The 17,916-nt window shown below is 34.0% G+C and overlaps 1 protein-coding gene across 4 annotated transcripts in view; it reads left to right on the top strand.

The window, feature by feature from the left end:
- MCTP2 (multiple C2 and transmembrane domain containing 2) overlaps positions 1-17,916 on the top strand; it is a 215,893-nt gene that overhangs the window by 181,068 nt on the left and 16,909 nt on the right. For all 4 annotated transcript variants that reach the window (XM_027852162.1, XM_027852163.1, XM_027852164.1 and 1 more), the window contains 2 exons: positions 2,359-2,400; positions 16,574-16,683. In XM_027852162.1, coding sequence (XP_027707963.1) covers positions 2,359-2,400; positions 16,574-16,683 — 152 coding nt within the window. The remainder of the gene's footprint in view (positions 1-2,358; positions 2,401-16,573; positions 16,684-17,916) is intronic.

A 17,916-nucleotide genomic window follows, 5' to 3' on the forward strand; every position in this document is an offset into this window, starting at 1 on the left:
CTCCATTGATGTGGAGGAACAATTGTTCTATAATTCAGTCATGGATAATGATGCATTGAAGTATTGTGAAATTTATAGTCAGAGGACTTGTATTCCAGTTCTATCTCTGTATCTCACTACCTATGTGCTCTTGGGGAAGTCATTTCACTTCTTTTTGCCCTCTTTTTCTTCATCTGTAAGAGGGGTAAATGAATTAGATAACTTTTAGGGTCCCTTCCAAAATTTATAGTTCTGTAACTTGCCCATAGTCACATTGCTAATTAAGCATGACATAAGACATGAACCCAGGTCTTCCTCTATCCACTAAATCTCTTTGCCTTTGAATAGAGTAGCCTTTTTTTTCTATTGTTAAATATTGGAAGTAAAACTTTCTTTGGTAAAATGTACTAAATAAATAGTCTTTTAAAGAGTAAGAAAATTACTTCTATCTTGAAAAATAGCCGGGACTTAAGGCTCGCCAAATTCTAGATTTGGCATTTTTTGCTAAGGTGAGCTTGAGATCCAGTAGTTAGTGGCATAATAACTTTTCACATTTTTAAAGCTTAACTGGTAAAATATGTACTTCTAAGTTTTGAGGGCAATATGAATCATTTAAGCCAAGCTTTTCCCAATCCCTGGTCAGAGATGAGGTTTTTATTATTTTAAAGACCTCATTTGCTTTCATGAAATACTGCCTGCTGACAATGCTGAGCACTTTATTTCCTTTCATCTGAAGATCTCTGAGTGTCATACAGGCTGCTAGTGAATACTCATCATATTCTGTGAAGTCAGTCAGGATGGAAGCATGTGAAATTCAAGGATAATCAAGTCTTTGGTACCAAATTCTAGCCAATGTTAGTTGGTATTATATGATCAGTAAAGTCCACTCCAGTAAATTTAAGGAGTCACCCCTTTAATCTTACTGTTCTAAAACTCTTTTCATGGAGCACAGAGAGAAATTGATTCTGTCTTGTGCTGCTAACTAGGAAGCATAAGGAAGATTTTAGCGCTTAAAACAAACCCCGATTTTTAGTATCCAGCATCTCTTTCAAACAGCTATCAGGTGTTAAGAACTAATTACACATAGATGTGTATAAGCTTTCTGTACTTTTAGTGATATGGTTTAAACCTGTCTATTGAATAGATAAATTTTTAAAAACTAAACTGAACAGACCTTTTTGTCAGGCAGCTGTTCTAGCACCACCTGAATGAGAGCCAAGTGCCCTCAAGTTCAGATCATTGCCTTATCTTTTAATCCAATCACCTGTCACCACAGAAACCAAAGCAAAATTATAATGCCATAGAGAAATCTGTATCTTATTCTTAAGATTGATTATATTCATACTGCTGTATTTTCTACCATCTAATCTTTCAGCAGTGTATGAAAGGGAAAGCACTCATTGTAGTAATGAGCTTGGAATAAACTAAGTATGGAGTCCTCAGCCTTAATATGCCAACTGGTTCATTTGTCAGAATAAGAACAAAATGGTTTACAGACAGTAGACCTTGGCAATGAATTTAAAAGACCATTGCCTTCAAACTATGGGTACCATTCTAACAGCTATATTTATACTTAAAAATTTTATGTAGATTGTGAAATAATTAAGTACCTACTGTGTGTCAGTTACAATGCTAACTGTTGGGAATACAAAGATAATTGTGAAACTGACTTCTTCCTCAAGATTACTTCCTAATAAGATGACAAAATGTACCTATTTAAGTATTTACAGAATATATGTAAAATGAATACATTTGAATATAACTATATGATATATGTTATATGTATATAATATATATTCTAATGTTTATTAGAATATAGCTGTAAAATGAATAAATAAAATGACTACAAGTTAATTTTGGATGGAAGGGCAAAAACAACTGGGGAGACCAGGAGAAATTTCATGTAGAAAGTGGCATATGAGTTGAGTTTTGAATGTAACCACCCATTCCAAGAGGTAGAAGTAAAGAAAGAAAATATTCCTGGCATGGAGGACAGTCAATGCAAAGGTAGGATGCTGGTAGAACATTATATGTGAAGAACACCAAGTAGGCCATTGTAGCTAGTGTATATATTGTGTGGGAAGAAGTAATGAGAAAAAGAACTTTAAAAGATAGGAAAGGATCAAGTTGTGAAAAACCATAAATGCCTTACTGAGGAAAATATATTGGATCTGAGGCAATAGAGATTCCCTCAGAGTTTACTGAGTAAAGGGGATAAGAGGAGGTAACATAATGTTTACAATTTCTTGAAATATAAGATAATGAATAGTACTTAAATTTTAAGAGATCTTTATAAACACATATGAAATATTTTAATGTGTGTTTTGAATGTAATTGTCAGTAGGATATGCTTAATAATGAATTATGTTTTTCTTCCAGGAAAACACAGACATAGAAGAAGACGATGATGAAGATGATAAGGTGAGTGGATCTAAAGCAGGCCGCACAACTTGGGGCAGCAAGCCGCTTACTTTGCAGCATGCCGAAGGATTTCCTCTATGTATGAAGGATGTTTTCCCCAACATTTTTCAGGGCTGCCCCAAATCCTCTGGTGTGTTGCAAGAGGCCCGAGGGCCATAAAGCGGCTCGTGGGCAGCAAGTTGTACAGGCCTGGTCTAAAGTCAGATATCTATGAGGAAGCTAATTTGGAGATCACAGTAATGTCTAGTCTGTGGTTATTTCTAAAGACAAAAGTGAGAGAGGCAAAACATAATGAAATAGCAAAATAATATAAAAGGATATATCTATCTGTCTATATATATATATGTATACACAAACATACGAAGCATTTTAAGATTTTAAGTGAAGCAACCTGAGATGTGCCTTTTATTTTTTGGAGAAAAGACACTATGTCATAACAAAAATAATTAAAGTATAGTGGCTCTTACTTTGGAATGATATTTTCACTCTGTTGGTCTGGTCACCAAATGTGTGAGTCTGTCACTTTCCCAGCTGTTGCTGGCACCATTTTCATCTGGAGATCCAAGTACGTCTGCCCATTTTTCTCTCAAGGGAGATACTTTTGAACCTGCTACTTTATTGTCATTAGACTTTCATGCTAAACCTTATGGAATAAAATGAAGAAAGTGAAATGCCAAATTAGACATCATTTGCTTAATATACTTCTCTTCTTCCTGGAAACATGTAGAGATTTGAAACTACGGTAGATAAAACCTAAGAGACTTGATGACTAAATTAGGGAGAAGAAGGAGCATAATAGAAGAGCAAGGCTTCAGAGTTTAGGGCAAAAAAATGGTTAAAGTTCAGCAATGAGGAGGACAATGCCCAGAATTAACCTTCAAGTCAAAGGCTATGACTGTGTCAGACTAAAAGCTCAATAAGGTCAAGAAGGTCATCTTATCTAAACTTTTTTTCTATCGATACACATAGTAGGTACTCAATTTTTATTTTATTTTTATATTATTTTGCATTTATTATATCAATTCAACTTGTTTTCTTATATTTCTTATATAAATTATATTTCTGCTATTTTATATTTATTAAATTGAAACAAATTTCATTATATGATAAAGTTTCAAAATGAAAAGCAGTATTCTATTATTTAGGACCATTTTGATTTCTAGATTGCCAGGACCATAGATAGAGCTCATGGTTAACACCTCAGTGTCACAACCACAATAAGAAAACTGTTTAAGATCCAAGTTAGTTCCCTGGTGTTAAACACTCCCTGAGAGGAAGAGACAATCATCTTGTCAGAAAAATAGCAAACAAACAAACGTAAATAAATAAATAAATAAAAAGTAATCAAGCTGTTGACCATTGAAGGTTAATAAATAGCATGAGATGCACTGTTATAAAGAAATGAGTTGTATAAAACTTTATACCCTAATTATATCCTAATTACAATTAAAATACTATAAATTCCTACTCTCAAGTCCATAACCAGCTTTTCTATGGTAAACAGAAAACGAGGTGCTGAGAGGTTGTATTTGGTTCTTGTATTTGCAGTCAATAAGTATCTCAGGTAGGTTTTGAACCCAGGTCTCCTGACACCAATACCAGTACTCTTTCCCCTATGACATGATACCTCTCTAATAATCTTATTTAAGTGCAATCTTTGGCTTGGCCTTTATTTGAGGAATAAGGGTCTTTTTTATATCAGCCATTAGCATATTTGGAAAATATGTTAGCAAAACATTTACCTCAAATACAAAAATTTTACTCTAAGATATATTTTCTCATACAATTCCATGAACCTGAAATAGATATTCTTAAATACTCCATCCTCATATTCTCCCTCCCTCCTCCATTATTACCAAGAGGTTTGATAGCCTTAAAAAAAGCAGCTTTACATTTCTACCAATGTGCATTTCCTCACTCCTTAAAAAGACAAACTATAACATTGACTTTGAAATGAATGAAAATTTGAAACTTTGAAATTCTTATGACAATGAGTATGTGTTTGTACACACATCTATGTGCATGTCATGACTTTTACTCTCTCCCAAACCCCCAACCTTATCATAGTAATTGCTAAGACTAAGATCTATATAGTATACAAAGTTCATGATGTGATGCACACACTTCTGTTTGCCATCATTAATGTTCTACATCAAGATACTTACTCACAACTTTTCTGGATTTTGTTGTATGTTAGACATAACAGACACTGCTTCTGGGAATTGTAACCCACCCTCTAAGAGATGAACTGTTTACAAATTCTAAATATACAGACATTTAGTTCAAAAACAGAAGAGCAAAAGAACTCTTTTCTACCTAAACTATCAACCTTGAAAATGACAACCCTTAACTGTCAGCTCTCCTCCCTATTAAACTCTTAGCATTCTTGGCAGTCTCCTCAATAGACAAATACATGCAGAGATTCTGGCTGTCCAAACTATAGCATGTCAGTATTGGGGCCTAACTTCCTTGTTTTAACTTCTGGAATAGAAATGGTTGTAACATTACATCATAGAAACTTCTTGTTCTTTTCATTGCTTAGGTTATCTGAACATAACTTATATTAGGAACCAAAATTTGGCTTAGGTAGTTGACTTCCTTTCTTCATCAGTTCTCTAAGGCTTTTCAATGTAGATGATTCTCTGAAGTGAATTTTAAAAACTAAACTTCAAAAATAGGATGCCCATTCTCTCTTGTAACTAATGGTACGTATAAGAAATTGCTTGTTGCAAGTAGAATTCAGGAGGACCCGGCAGAACAGATAATGGCAAGGTTCATCTGGTAGCAAAGAGATGACATTTTCTATTTGTGTTAGATTTAGCATGTGGAATCCTTCCGTATGAGCCTTATTTGTACGGATGGATTACAATGAAAATTGCATTAATTTTCTACACAGTAAAGGTCAGTAATTGAAACATGAACCAAGAATTTATTGTGTAAAATGCTGTATCCCCATACTTAGGAAAGGTCACTCAAGACAATAATATCTTGTTTTCATTCCTGAAGGTATAAATAATTGCATTAGAGTTTCTCTCTTTTTCCAGCCCAACAATCACTTACATAGAAGATTTTCAGCATTTACCATTAACATCAGGAGGGAGGAATAATAAGGGCACAAGGAGAAAAATTAAGCTAAAAGAACTTTTTTACTGCTCTTTGGGGTGGGGGTTGGATAGAGGAAGGTTAAAAACACCTTGCCTACCTGGTATTCTAAAAAAATCTGACTGCCAAAAGTCACAGTCGCAGATTCCAGGTCTTCTACATCTTGTTGAGAGGACTAAGCTTTTCCATTACATGTTCTCCTAAAGGACTACTGCCTAAATATAAATTATGGAGAGAAGAAGATACACCTCCTTTGCTCTAAGAGATTAGAAGTGTATGTAATAAATGTTTATTGATTGAGAACTATTTTGTAATGAAAAATACATATAAATATTAGTTATCTCATCTTTTGACCAATCAGGTCATCATCATTAACATTTATGTACCTTTGAAATCAGGGTTTTTTTTAGTGTTTAAATTGGATTGCCTTCTCCAAACTCATGGATTCTCCTAGCATTAATAGATGCATAGCATTTTTGTTTGTTGGTTTAAAGGCAGTTGGGGTTAAGTGACTTGCCCAGGGTCACACAGCTAGTAAGTGTCAAGTGTTTGGTCTGAGGCCAGATTTGAACTCAGGTCCTCCTGACTTCAGGGCCAGTGATCTATCCACTGCACCACCTAGCTGCCCCTGATGCATAGCATTTTTGGAGAGAGATACACATATGTGCTGGAAATGGTCCTTTCTGAGAATTCAGGTTGATGACACTTTGGATTAGGTAGGTAGAATGACTTATCTTGCAGCATTTTTACCAAGGAGAAAGGAGATGGTCCATAGGATTGTTATCAGGAAAGACCGTTGTCCTTGGAGGAAACTTTTTTTTTCTCCCAAACTGATAGAGAGAGGATGGTTGGCTAAATTTCTTTTTATCCCTTCCTTGGAAAATGCTCAACTCAGAGCCATTTTTTTTTATTAGTAATGTACTTTTTATGACCAGCTGGAAGGGAGTAGTACTGTATGTTAAACAGTACTTGAAGATTGTGAAGTGTTACTTCCTAAGCTAGAAATTAAAAGGAAAGAACTTGATTCAGAAATTAATTTTGTATGATTAGTTGTTTGCTCATGTATGTATGTGGGAGATATACAAAGGGTAAGAAAAAACCCATCTACATGACATTTTGTAGCAGCCTGATTATGAATTATTGTCAAAGTAATAAAGTAAATGGTCATTTTGATTTAACTCCTTTTAATTTGATTTAATATGATTTTGGCTATGAATTGATTTAATTGCTAACATTTTTACCATGCCATCATAGTTTCAAGACTTTAATAGTAAAGTGGATCAGAGCCAATTCTTAATTATCAGTTTATTCATGTTGTGAATGAGAAGGGATTGCTTTCTCCATTTTCTGTAGGCATTTCATTGAGACATCAACTTCCTCAAATTTTCTTTTTAAAAAACACAACCCTTTTTCTCATAAATTTTCAAAGCAGAATTTTGGCTTTTATAACCAATAAAGGTCACATTGGAAAATTTGTAGGACTTATACAAGACATATTTAAACCTGCTTTGAAATCAAGCCAATTGCTCCAGGAAGTTTGGTTACTTTCTGGTTCAGGGATATTCCAAATGTTTTAGTGAGTCCTTTATACTGTTTTCAGGTAGCCCAACTCACATTTGACACTTCTTGTGCTGAAGAGGAAAGAGTGCACTTCACGGTACTGTAATTTGGCTTTTGTGTAGAGGACTTTTAAATGAGTATTATATCCTCCTGTCAACCAAGGATAATTCTCCATTCAAAATGTAATCAAGGAAATTCAGTGTTACATTCATAGCAGAAAGAACCCTACTCTTTGGGAGTACTGCCTTGGATTTTAGTACTAATCCTGCCACTTAACTAGGCCTAGTTTCCTAATCTGTGAAATTCAGGCCTTGAACTAGATACTCTCTAAAGTTCCTTCCCACTCCAACATTGAATAGTCTTATGAGTAGTCTGATTTTTAAAGTCACCTGTTCCTCTCTGTATTTTCTTCATGTATCTGTTAGAATGGCAGCTATTATTTATTATCTGTTATCTATTCTCTACTAAGTTAGCCATGACAATATATGAAATTTTTATTAATGAATTTCTATCACCCCTGCATGATATAGGAACCGAGGTCTAATTTTCCTAATGTGCCATTTTGTTATACAAAATTTGAAGTAGCAGTTTTTGCTCACCTTCTATCAACAACAACAACCCCCAATAAGCTTTGAAGTCCTCAATTGAAAAGTAATCTTTTAAATTCAATAGGCATATTTTAAGAACAGATTTAATAAATTAAGGTTCTAAGGAAAATATAGCGTAGTTAGTGATTTGTATTGTCTGTTACATCACATACCTAAAGGACCCAAAACACAACAGAATCTCAGACCCTAAGGTTCTCTTTCAAAACAGAAACTCCTTTTTATGTTTACTGCTGGAAAAATTCTATGGAAACATTAGCCCTGTTTAGCTTGCAACGACAGTATCATTCTGGGTTATCTGCCTCATATCAGCTTTTCATGAAAATTTAAACTTGCCCGAAGGCTAGCAAAAGTTCCAAAGAAGATTTTTTTCTAAACTGTCTCAGGTTTTTCATTCATGAATTATCATTATTTTTCCATTTTTCATTCTTCATTACTTTTACTGCTTGAGCCCTCTGGCTTGATACCAGATGAGTTTCCTGTTGCGTGCCAAAAAATGTGTTGATGAATACCAATTGTGTGAAAGTTACATGTGCAGTGTGTGAGTGCTTTGTGTAATGTACAGGAAATTAGAACAACATAAAACCACTTAGAACTGATATTGATTCAAAGTCAAAATTCTCAGTTGTGTTCATTTCCCTAACATTGAGTGTAATAGATACTACTTGAGTAGGAAGTGTTCTATTAGAATTTAGAACATCTCCCCTGCCCCCATTCTAATAACATACAAAGTGGTTTGATTTTTTTTTTAAAGTGTAAGCTTTCTCATAGGAAGGGACTCATAAAGGCAATTCCCAGTACATTCAGATAGAAATCCTCAAAACAATTTCTGTTGCTTATAAAGAAAAATCAGCTCATACTCTTGGTGATTTTTTAAAAAGACAGGTAATGATTTTTTTCATGCTGAACATCTCTTTAAAATTTATCCTTAAATTTTATAATTCTTCAGATTATCAATATTCAGTCATGTCAGGCTAAGAGAAGTGTTACATTCTTTTGGCAAAACTAGGTATTTTTTTAGTCTGATTTATACTTAGAATAACATACTTAACAAAGAACTTGAAGGTAGGGATTTGAATCTATTTTTTGACAAAGTTGATGTGCATTATTTTGACAAACACTACTTAATTTTTAAACATGTAAAATATATTTTTCCCTGGCATAGTTAATCTTCAGCAATGTGTCCCTGTTTTTACTCAGGCAATTAATGGAGAAATGAAGTTTTTTTTTCTTAAATCAGACCATGCAGGAAAGATTTAAAGTAACATACTGATTGTATAATTAATTCTCAGTTGTAAATTCATTTTGATGGTGTTAATTCTCTCCCAGAGGCTCAAGACTAGTTTATTTCACCTACAGTGCTGTAATCATCTGAGAAATTAGGAAGAGAAAAGGCCTTGAAGAAAGATTGGACTCCTTATTAAAAAAAATCAGTTGTGGCAATTGGGGTTTGGGACTGGTGGAAAAAAGAATAAGTTATTATTCAGAAACAGGCAGAATATTCATTATTAATCTACCTAAACACTCCAGAACATACATTTTAAATCTTCGAAGTCTCAATCTATTTTTAATGAATCATACAATTATTATCTTAAAGTCACCAAAGCAGCCAAGTGATGATAAAACATCTTGAAAAGACCTTGGTTTCAGTTTATATTTTCCCAAGGACCAATGGAAAAGGAAACACAGGCATCTTAATGTAAGAAGTTAAGTGTTTATGCCATGTATGCACCGTTTATCACATTTCCTAGGACCATAGGAGCCCAATTTTTCTTGACAATCCATGATGAAATAGATAGAAAATAATTATATATGAATTCTAAAACTCAAAATTCCACCCTTTTATTTCACCTGAAATATGACATATGTTTGATTACTTGGTAACTTCCACCCTTACATAACTTTTTAAAACTACTAGATTTGTACATACTGTTATTTTAAAGCTTCTGAAAATTATATGGTGATATTTATTCTGTTTTTTTCTAAAATATAGGAATTTAACATGATTAGATATTCCTTAGCTCATATGATCTAGTTTATCTACTTGCTCATGTCATTGTATTTCTCTCCTTTCCTTGCATATTCTATGTTACATATTGAAAATATCAACTCTAGTTTTTGGTGCTAGGTATAAAAAAGAAGTAAGCATCTGTGATTGCTATTATGTCTTTCTGAATGAATCAGTGTTACTTTTCTTGGAGGCTTAGTAGCTGCAGCAGATGTAACGTTGTCTTTGCTAAACTGTGTTATCACCACATTTCGTAGTTCAATTTGAAATGTGTAAATAAAGCCAGCATGATATAGATAGAACTGCCAGATGATCTTTCTTACAGCTCAGGGCAGCATGAGTAGACTTGTCCTGGAAGATCATTTTTCTGAAAATTATGTTATCTCCAGTTTTCTATAAGTTAGATAAGGGTATTTACTCTGGAATAAGTGAGTCTCTGTACTCTGTTGGATGCTGGTACTGATGTCTTATTCAGTATGTAAATCATAAAATTGTAGATTCCTATATAATTTTTGTCTTTGTCTACTTTTTCACTTGCCAAGCCATGCCCATTCCATATCACTACCATTCTTTGTACCAAGAGGTGAAAATACAAGTGGATATCTGCAGGTAAATGTTTTCATAGTTCATCCACAAATGCAAAGGATCACAAAATCCTAGAAATAGAGTTAAAATGGACAGAGAAGTCATCAAGACCATTTTTACAGAGAAAGAAACTGAGGCTTACAGAGATTAAGTGGCTTGTCCAGCATTACACAGCTGGTAAATGAGGCAGGATTTGAAGCTAGGTCTTACTGAGTCCAAGTCTAATGTTTCTGCCACTTCACCATGCTGTCTCTAAAATTCATGTTTCCTTGAAACATATACAAGTGATAGAATATATAAGAATATGCAGTCCTTTGAAAAGGAGAGGAGGCAGAGAGGTCAGAAATAATTTTAGTGCAAAAAAAAGGTAGAATCAGTTTAAATTGTATTAAAGAATTGTATTAGGCTTTGGGAAATAAAAATATAACATGTAGTCTCTGCCCACAAAGGGGTTATAATTCCTTTGAAAGATTGGGAAAAAAAGATAACCTACATGGAACAATTGGATAATAATTAGAGTTCATGATGATATATAGTATAAAATAACATAGTAAATGAAATGCAGACAGAGAATAAAACATATATACTTATATTCTGTGTATTATAACTATCTATATCCATGATTTATATGCTAACTAGACTGTAAACTTCATGAAGGCAGGGGCTGCACCTTATCTGTGTCTTTGTCTTATTTCTATATACTCTACCCTTAGCACAAAGCTCTGCCCCCAGTAGACATTGAATAAATGTTTGTTCCATGAATGATGTGCTATTTGTACATTCAGTTAGCATTTAGACTGACACAAGAAGCAAAAAGATGTTAGAGCACTAAGAGAGCAATGGAGGCTGGAATTACTAGCCCAGCTTCACAAAAAGAGAGGAGGTGAGTTGGGCCTCAAAGGACAAGTAAGTTTCGGAAACACTTCAACAAGTTGTTATAAATCCTCTTTGAAGCAAAACAAAACAAAAAACCTTCATGGCTTCAGGTATTGAGAGGAGCTAAGGAGAGAAAAGAAGGCTATTTCCTCCAACTGTTATACTTATAAAACACTGATTACCACAAAAAACCCAATGCCTTTTCCATTTGGGGGTTGATTCAGAGGTAAAGCTAGAGGCATATACAAGGGGTTTGTCCTATAGGAATATCTAATTCAGTAAATGTTCCTTAGGTATTTAATATGTACAAGGCACTATATTAGGCACTGAAGATAGACTGAGGATGCAGAAGTGGAGGGGCATGTGTTCAGAAATACGTGTACACAAATAACTCTGACAGGCACCTGAGTGGAATAGGTGCAAAGGAAAGTAAAGTAAAAAGGTGCAGTTTAAGTATTATGAGAAATCTAAGGCTAGAGGACTCACTTCCATTTGGGAGGTCAGGAAGTTTTCATGGAAGAAGCTGAAACTTAGTGCACCTGGAAGGAAGAGAAGCACTTCAGCAGATGAGGATTTCCAGACATGGGAAATGGCATGAGCAAAGACACAGTGATGAAATAAGACAGGGTAAGAACGGAGGATGGAGTTGTTAGTCTAGTTTGACTGGTGTATAGAGAATGAGAAGGGATACCTTAGAAGACAGGACTAGAAAGTTTGGCTGGAGCCACACTGTAGAAAGCCTTGGATCAAGTTAAAAATAGGGAGCCAGTGAAATCTTTTCATAGACTTGATCATAATAGTGCATTGGGAACCTTACAGAGATGATGTAGAATGAAAACTGTTTTGTGAACACGAAAAACCTGTGTTGGTTTTTTTTTTTCATTTTACTATACTTATTTCTTACAAAAGGATTGTGTTTTTCTTTTTGTCTTTTTTTCCCCTAATGAGCAGAGATTGGGCACTTGGGGGATAGAGGGCCTAGCAATACTGTTGCCAGAAAAAGAAAAAAAGAAAAGATGATCAGTGAAGTGAACAGAGTGTACAGAAAATTAACAGAAAAAACACAGAAGGAAATTCAGAAGAAAACACAGAGAAGCAGAACAGTTGAAAGTAATATGACAAATTAGAAGAAAACACAGATAAGCAGGACTTAATCTATAATAATAAAAAATACTATTTTTAATAAGTTGAAAGTAATGTATTGAATCTGTTATGTGCTTTTATTAAAGCAAATGTACAGAATAGAGATTCATGATTTCACATATCTTCATTTTCTGTTCTACTTTATGAATAGAAATTTTGTGAGGAGAGCCAGAGAGAATTGTTAAGTTCAAAATAAAAGTTACTTTTTTTAAGATTAATGTAAAGTATGGTTTTAAGTGGATAGACTGGTACAAGAAATCCAATTAAGAAACTGTTACAGTAATATAGTCAAAAAGAGAAAAAAAAGAAAGAAAAAAGGACCTAAAAAGGTCTTTTGCAATGGGAACTAACAGGAGGTTGCAATTCCAAAAGACTTCAGAGGAAGAGTCAATTAAGCTTAGCAACTAATTGGATTGTGGAGTGAAGAAAAGAGTCAAAGAGAATTCTGAAGTTGCCAGCCAGAGTTGCTGAATGGCAGAAATAGATGTTAGGAGGAAGTTTAAGGGAAAAGACATACTCATGTGTTATCCATGTTATGTTCTGAGATGCCACCCACAGTGCAGGTCAAACATCTAACTGGAGATACCCAGCAGACAAGTGGAAATATGAGGCTAGAGAGCTAGCAAGAGGTTGGAAATAGAGTTTTATTTGGGATATATATGCATGGCATATTTGAAGCCATTGGTGAGGTTGCCACTGGAAAATCTGTAGAGCTGATAGCTAATTTTTAATAATAGTTAACATTTATTTAGTGCTTACTACATGCCAGGCACTATGCTAAAAACTTTGTAATTATCTGATTTGATGCTCAAAAGAACCCTAGGACATAGGTGCTAATGTTATCTTCATTTTACCTTTGAAGAAATTGAGGAAAATAAGAGTTAAGTGATTCATTCATGGTTACACAGCTTATAAGTTTTGGAGGTCAGATTGGAAATCAAGTCTTCCTGACTCCAGGCCCAGCACTCTATCTACCGTACCACCTACCTGCTCCTAGTTTCTCTTTTGAGTGAGAAGAAAAGAGGATTAAGGACAATATCTTGAGAGTTACTCATGCTTAAGGGTATGTCATATTTCATTTTCCATGCCCTAACCCCAATTAATTATCCCAGCATTTTTCAAAATGGCTACAAAATCCTCTTAAGGAGATGTGTTTGCTACTGATATGAACATAAACACTTCCAACAATTAATTTTTCATTCCAATTTGAGTGCCAAACTAGTTTTACTGGACAATCTATAAGAAGAGGATGTAGGGAAAGTGATCTCTCTCTCTTTTTTTTTTTTTTTTTGACTCTAGGGAAAGTATGTGAGAGACTTGGTTATTGTGCATACTGATAACATGACTAGACCAAATTCATGTGTTAAGGCTTTTTTTTTTTGCCTCATCTTTAATGTAGAATTGCTCAAAGGTCAAGTCAATTAGAAAGTAAGATGACTTTTATAAGAATAATTTCTTATTTTGGTTTGCTAACTTAATTTTCTTCTTGATAACAAGAAGCCAACTGGATGTTTGGCTTCAGTGGGGCAAGGGGGCGGGGGGATTGCTTCATTAAAAAGGGAAAAATTTATGAAATTGAACTGGGTGGAAATTTTAGTCATTGCTCAAGAAATTGTTTTGACCTAAACTGTAGGCTGTTAGAAAGGGGAAACAACGTCTGCCCTTTGTATCAAATTCCCAAATGTTCTCAAATGTCCCTTTATACACATGAACCCTTATGCGGCAAACATAGATGGGTTTTCATGATTGTGTTCAGTTAATATATGTTTTTGGATTGCTGAGTATGAATTAGGTCAGAGAGACAGCATAACTAATTATCAAATATAAGATGTTGAAAGACTTGAGAGTTCGAAAAGAAAGGGAAGCAAAGAATTGAAAAACCAGATTGAAAAATATAAAATTGTCAGAGTCATTAGAGTAGTACAAAGGAGGAAATAATGAGCTTCACTTCTCATATAAAGTATGGGAAAATAGTAGAAACAACTAAAATTGGAGTTATTGTAGTATTGCTGGGAACTGCAGCATATTCTTACCCAGGGAAGGTAGAAGTGAACCGTCATCTGTCTCTTCAAACCCCTTGCCACAGATCCAAGTTATGACATAGAGAAACAATATGTATCTCATATATATTAACAATATGTCTCATAGCAAAGTTAAACTTTTCTTAAATTGTAGATTCCTTTGGCAGAAGCTACATAAGAGTGATATAGTAGCTCTCCACTACACCTGGGCCTGAAATGGGATGAAGCTGAGGAGATTGACTCTTCTATGATCTGAATGGAATAATCTGAATACCATCCTGGTCTCAAAATTCACTTTTGATACAATTCTACTGTGGCCTCCAAATTTCAGTATGAGTTCCAAATTTCAGAAAGAGTATTGTGTTCTCTTGTACTGTGGACATTGCATCTGGTGACCATGATGACACACACATGCAAAAGTTAGTTAAAAGAACACTCGTTATAAACCTGTTACAATGTGTGTGCTTTGTGGGACAAGAATACAGCAGCATGATATAATGAAAGAACATTGGATTTGTAGTTAGAGGACCTGGGTTTAAATCCCAGCTCTGTCATTTACTATTTGAGTGATTTTTGAACAACTCACTTTGCTTATCTGGCTCTCAATTTGTTCATCCATAAAATGTAAGGTTGAATTAGCTGGCATGTAAAGTCCCTTCCAGATCTAAATTTATGATTCTATGATTATTAGAATACAAGACATTTTATTTCCAGTTATATATAATGGTTGCTATATTGGAACTTTTTCTCCTTTCCCCATCATCTGGCTAATTTTTAAAATGTTAATTAAAACCCTTATTATTTATGAATACAGCCAACTCACTTAGTGATTTAGCAATAGGTATTTTCTAAGTAAAGCGATAGTTATACCATTAGCAAAATTCCATTCAGTTTGAAAAAGACATGGAAGATTAGTGGAATAGATACCACATTGCTTTAGATTCTATAAAGAAGAGATCAACTGTTAAGCTTCCTTATATGGGATTATCCATTTTTGTCAATAATAAAATCATTGAATTAGAGGATGGCTCAGATATCATAAAGTCTAATCACTATTACTATGAATTATTCTTGGCAATGTTTTAATTTCTTGTTGGTTTTCCACAACTATTTTCCACTAACATATTTCTGGACATTAATTGATCTAGGAGCCCAAACTACTTTAATATTAAACACAAAATTCAGAAGACAGTGAGACACAGTGGAAAGAATACTAGCCCTGGAATCAGAGGCCCTGGGTTCAAATGTTGCCATTGATAGTTACCTGTGTGACCATAGTCATCCCTTATGGGTCTCACTGTCTTTCTGCACAAACTAAGGAGTTTAGACTAGATGGCCTGAGATCTCTTTGGCCTTTATTTATAACTCTATGACACATACTGAGAAGAAACCCCACATTGTTTAAATTTTTGGCTTTGAAACTATTTGAAATGTCTTAATTGGTTGTTGTTTGAGGTTCTCCTTACCTCATGTAGCCGCTGACATTAAATAACGTTAAATGAATTAACTTACTGACCATAAAAGATTATCTAATAAACTATAATTTCTCATAAGTCTCTTCTATACAGTTCCCTAATATTTGACCAAATTTGTTATACTAGAATGACCTCGTATTAACTAATCCTACTGATTAGCAGTGAGATTTGATGGTACAATATAAAAAGACAATAGATATGTAGAGGTGATCTCAAAGTGAGACAGCTTTACTAAGCTACATAAAAAATATATATATAGTATATTACATATATGTATAGGTATACATATATGTATACCTATATTATGCCTGTATTCATATATGTATGTGTGTGTATTTATATAGTTTGTTAAAGAATCCTTGTCTGAACTACGAAAGACTCACGATGGAAAATGGTACCAAGTTCAGAAAAAGAACTATGGAGTCTGAATGTACATTGAAGGATACTATTTGCTCTCTTTTTATTTTGTTTTGTTTTGTTTCTTCTTTCTTGTGGTTCCTCTCATTGGATCTAATTCTTCTTTACAATATCACTAATGTGAAAATATGTTTAATATGAATATATATGTAGCACCTATATCAGATTGCATGCCATCTTGAGAGGGAAGGGAAAGGAGGGGGAGAAAATTTGGAACTCAAAATTTTATGGAAGTGAATGTTGAAAACTAAAAATAAGTAAATTAATTTTAAAAAAGAATAATAACAAGATTAAAAAAATCCTTGTCTGATTCATTTTACTCTATCGTAAGTATGAAGTAATATAAATGTGTAAAATGTTTTTTTTTCTCTCTCTCTATAGGAATCTGAGAAAAAAGGTTTAATTGAAAGAATCTACATGGTCCAAGACATTATTACTACTGTTCAAAATGTCTTGGAGGAAATGGCATCTTTTGGAGAACGTATTAAAAAGTAAGTGTTATAAAATAACCTGTTCAAATGGTTAAGGGCCAAGACAACGTGACACAAATATGCTGCAGAAAATAGTCAGTTAAATGTAAGAGAAATTTTGTTTTTTATAAGTCCAATTTGACTTTTGATGGCCTGTGACTAGAAGGGTGCATGCCTCACAACCTCTTAACTCACTTACAAGTGACACAAGAAGCAAATTTGCTTCTTATACTAAATGTTCTGAGTTAGAGCACAGATGTCAAACTTGTTTCAAAAGGCAAGGGGACTGCAAAACATGTGCCCTGAAAAACTCCCAATTAAATTAAATGTTAATTGGGAAATGTTAATAAAATAAATAAAAATATAATACAACATAAATAATGTTAACTTGTGGTTTTTTAAAATCAATATATATAAGGATCTACTTCTGTTTGAATCTGACTCGGTTAGAGGAATAAGTAAAAAAGTTATTTTGCTTCTGATTCTATAGTTCCTGACTATTATTATTTTTTTCTACTCTGAGAATCATGCTCAATCTAATCTTCACTTGAATAGACTGTATTTGTATTCCCAGTGCCTAGCAAAGTGTATGGCACACCATAAGCACTTAATAAATGCTTGTTGACTGAATGGGAGGGTTTTCTTTCCCTTAATAGCACATGCCTATTTCTTTTTCAAAAACAAAGGTATATCAGCCACACTATTCTTCATGACATACAGTGCTGAGTGCTTGCTGCTAAATAGTAGCCATAGCTTCTGGTCTTGGCTATGAATACATATGGGTGTGAAATTGATTCTGACAGCAAAAAAAAAAAAAAAAAAAAAAACAACCAAAAAACAAAAAAAACAAAACAGTGACCTCAACATCCTTTCTACCTGAAGAAGCTACTTGGGAAATGATAATATAAAATATGAAAATGAAAAATAGGAGTTGTTATTTTGCTCATTAGAGTACACATAATTTGGCAAATGTTTGTTAAGTCAGAAGTCAAAGTAGCCTAGAGACAGTGGAGTGGAGTGAACAGAGAACTAGCCTTGGCATCAAGAACACTTAGATTTAAGTCTTACTCCTGATAATCATTTAACTTCCCAGTGCCCCAGGCTGCTTTTTAAATCTTCTGGTCCCAGAGCTGGTGCTAACCTGCCTTGATAGAGGGAGTTTTTTTTTTTCTTTCCCTGAAAGTAAAGGTGATAGAATAGAGGAAGTGTTAAATTTGAATCAGAGGTTGTGGGCCTAAATTCTGGCTCTCTGGC

The sequence above is a fragment of the Vombatus ursinus genome, unplaced genomic scaffold (genome assembly GCF_900497805.2).
Source record: "Vombatus ursinus unplaced genomic scaffold, bare-nosed wombat genome assembly UNPS02009205.1, whole genome shotgun sequence".
In the NCBI taxonomy this organism is placed as follows: Eukaryota; Metazoa; Chordata; class Mammalia; order Diprotodontia; family Vombatidae; genus Vombatus; species Vombatus ursinus.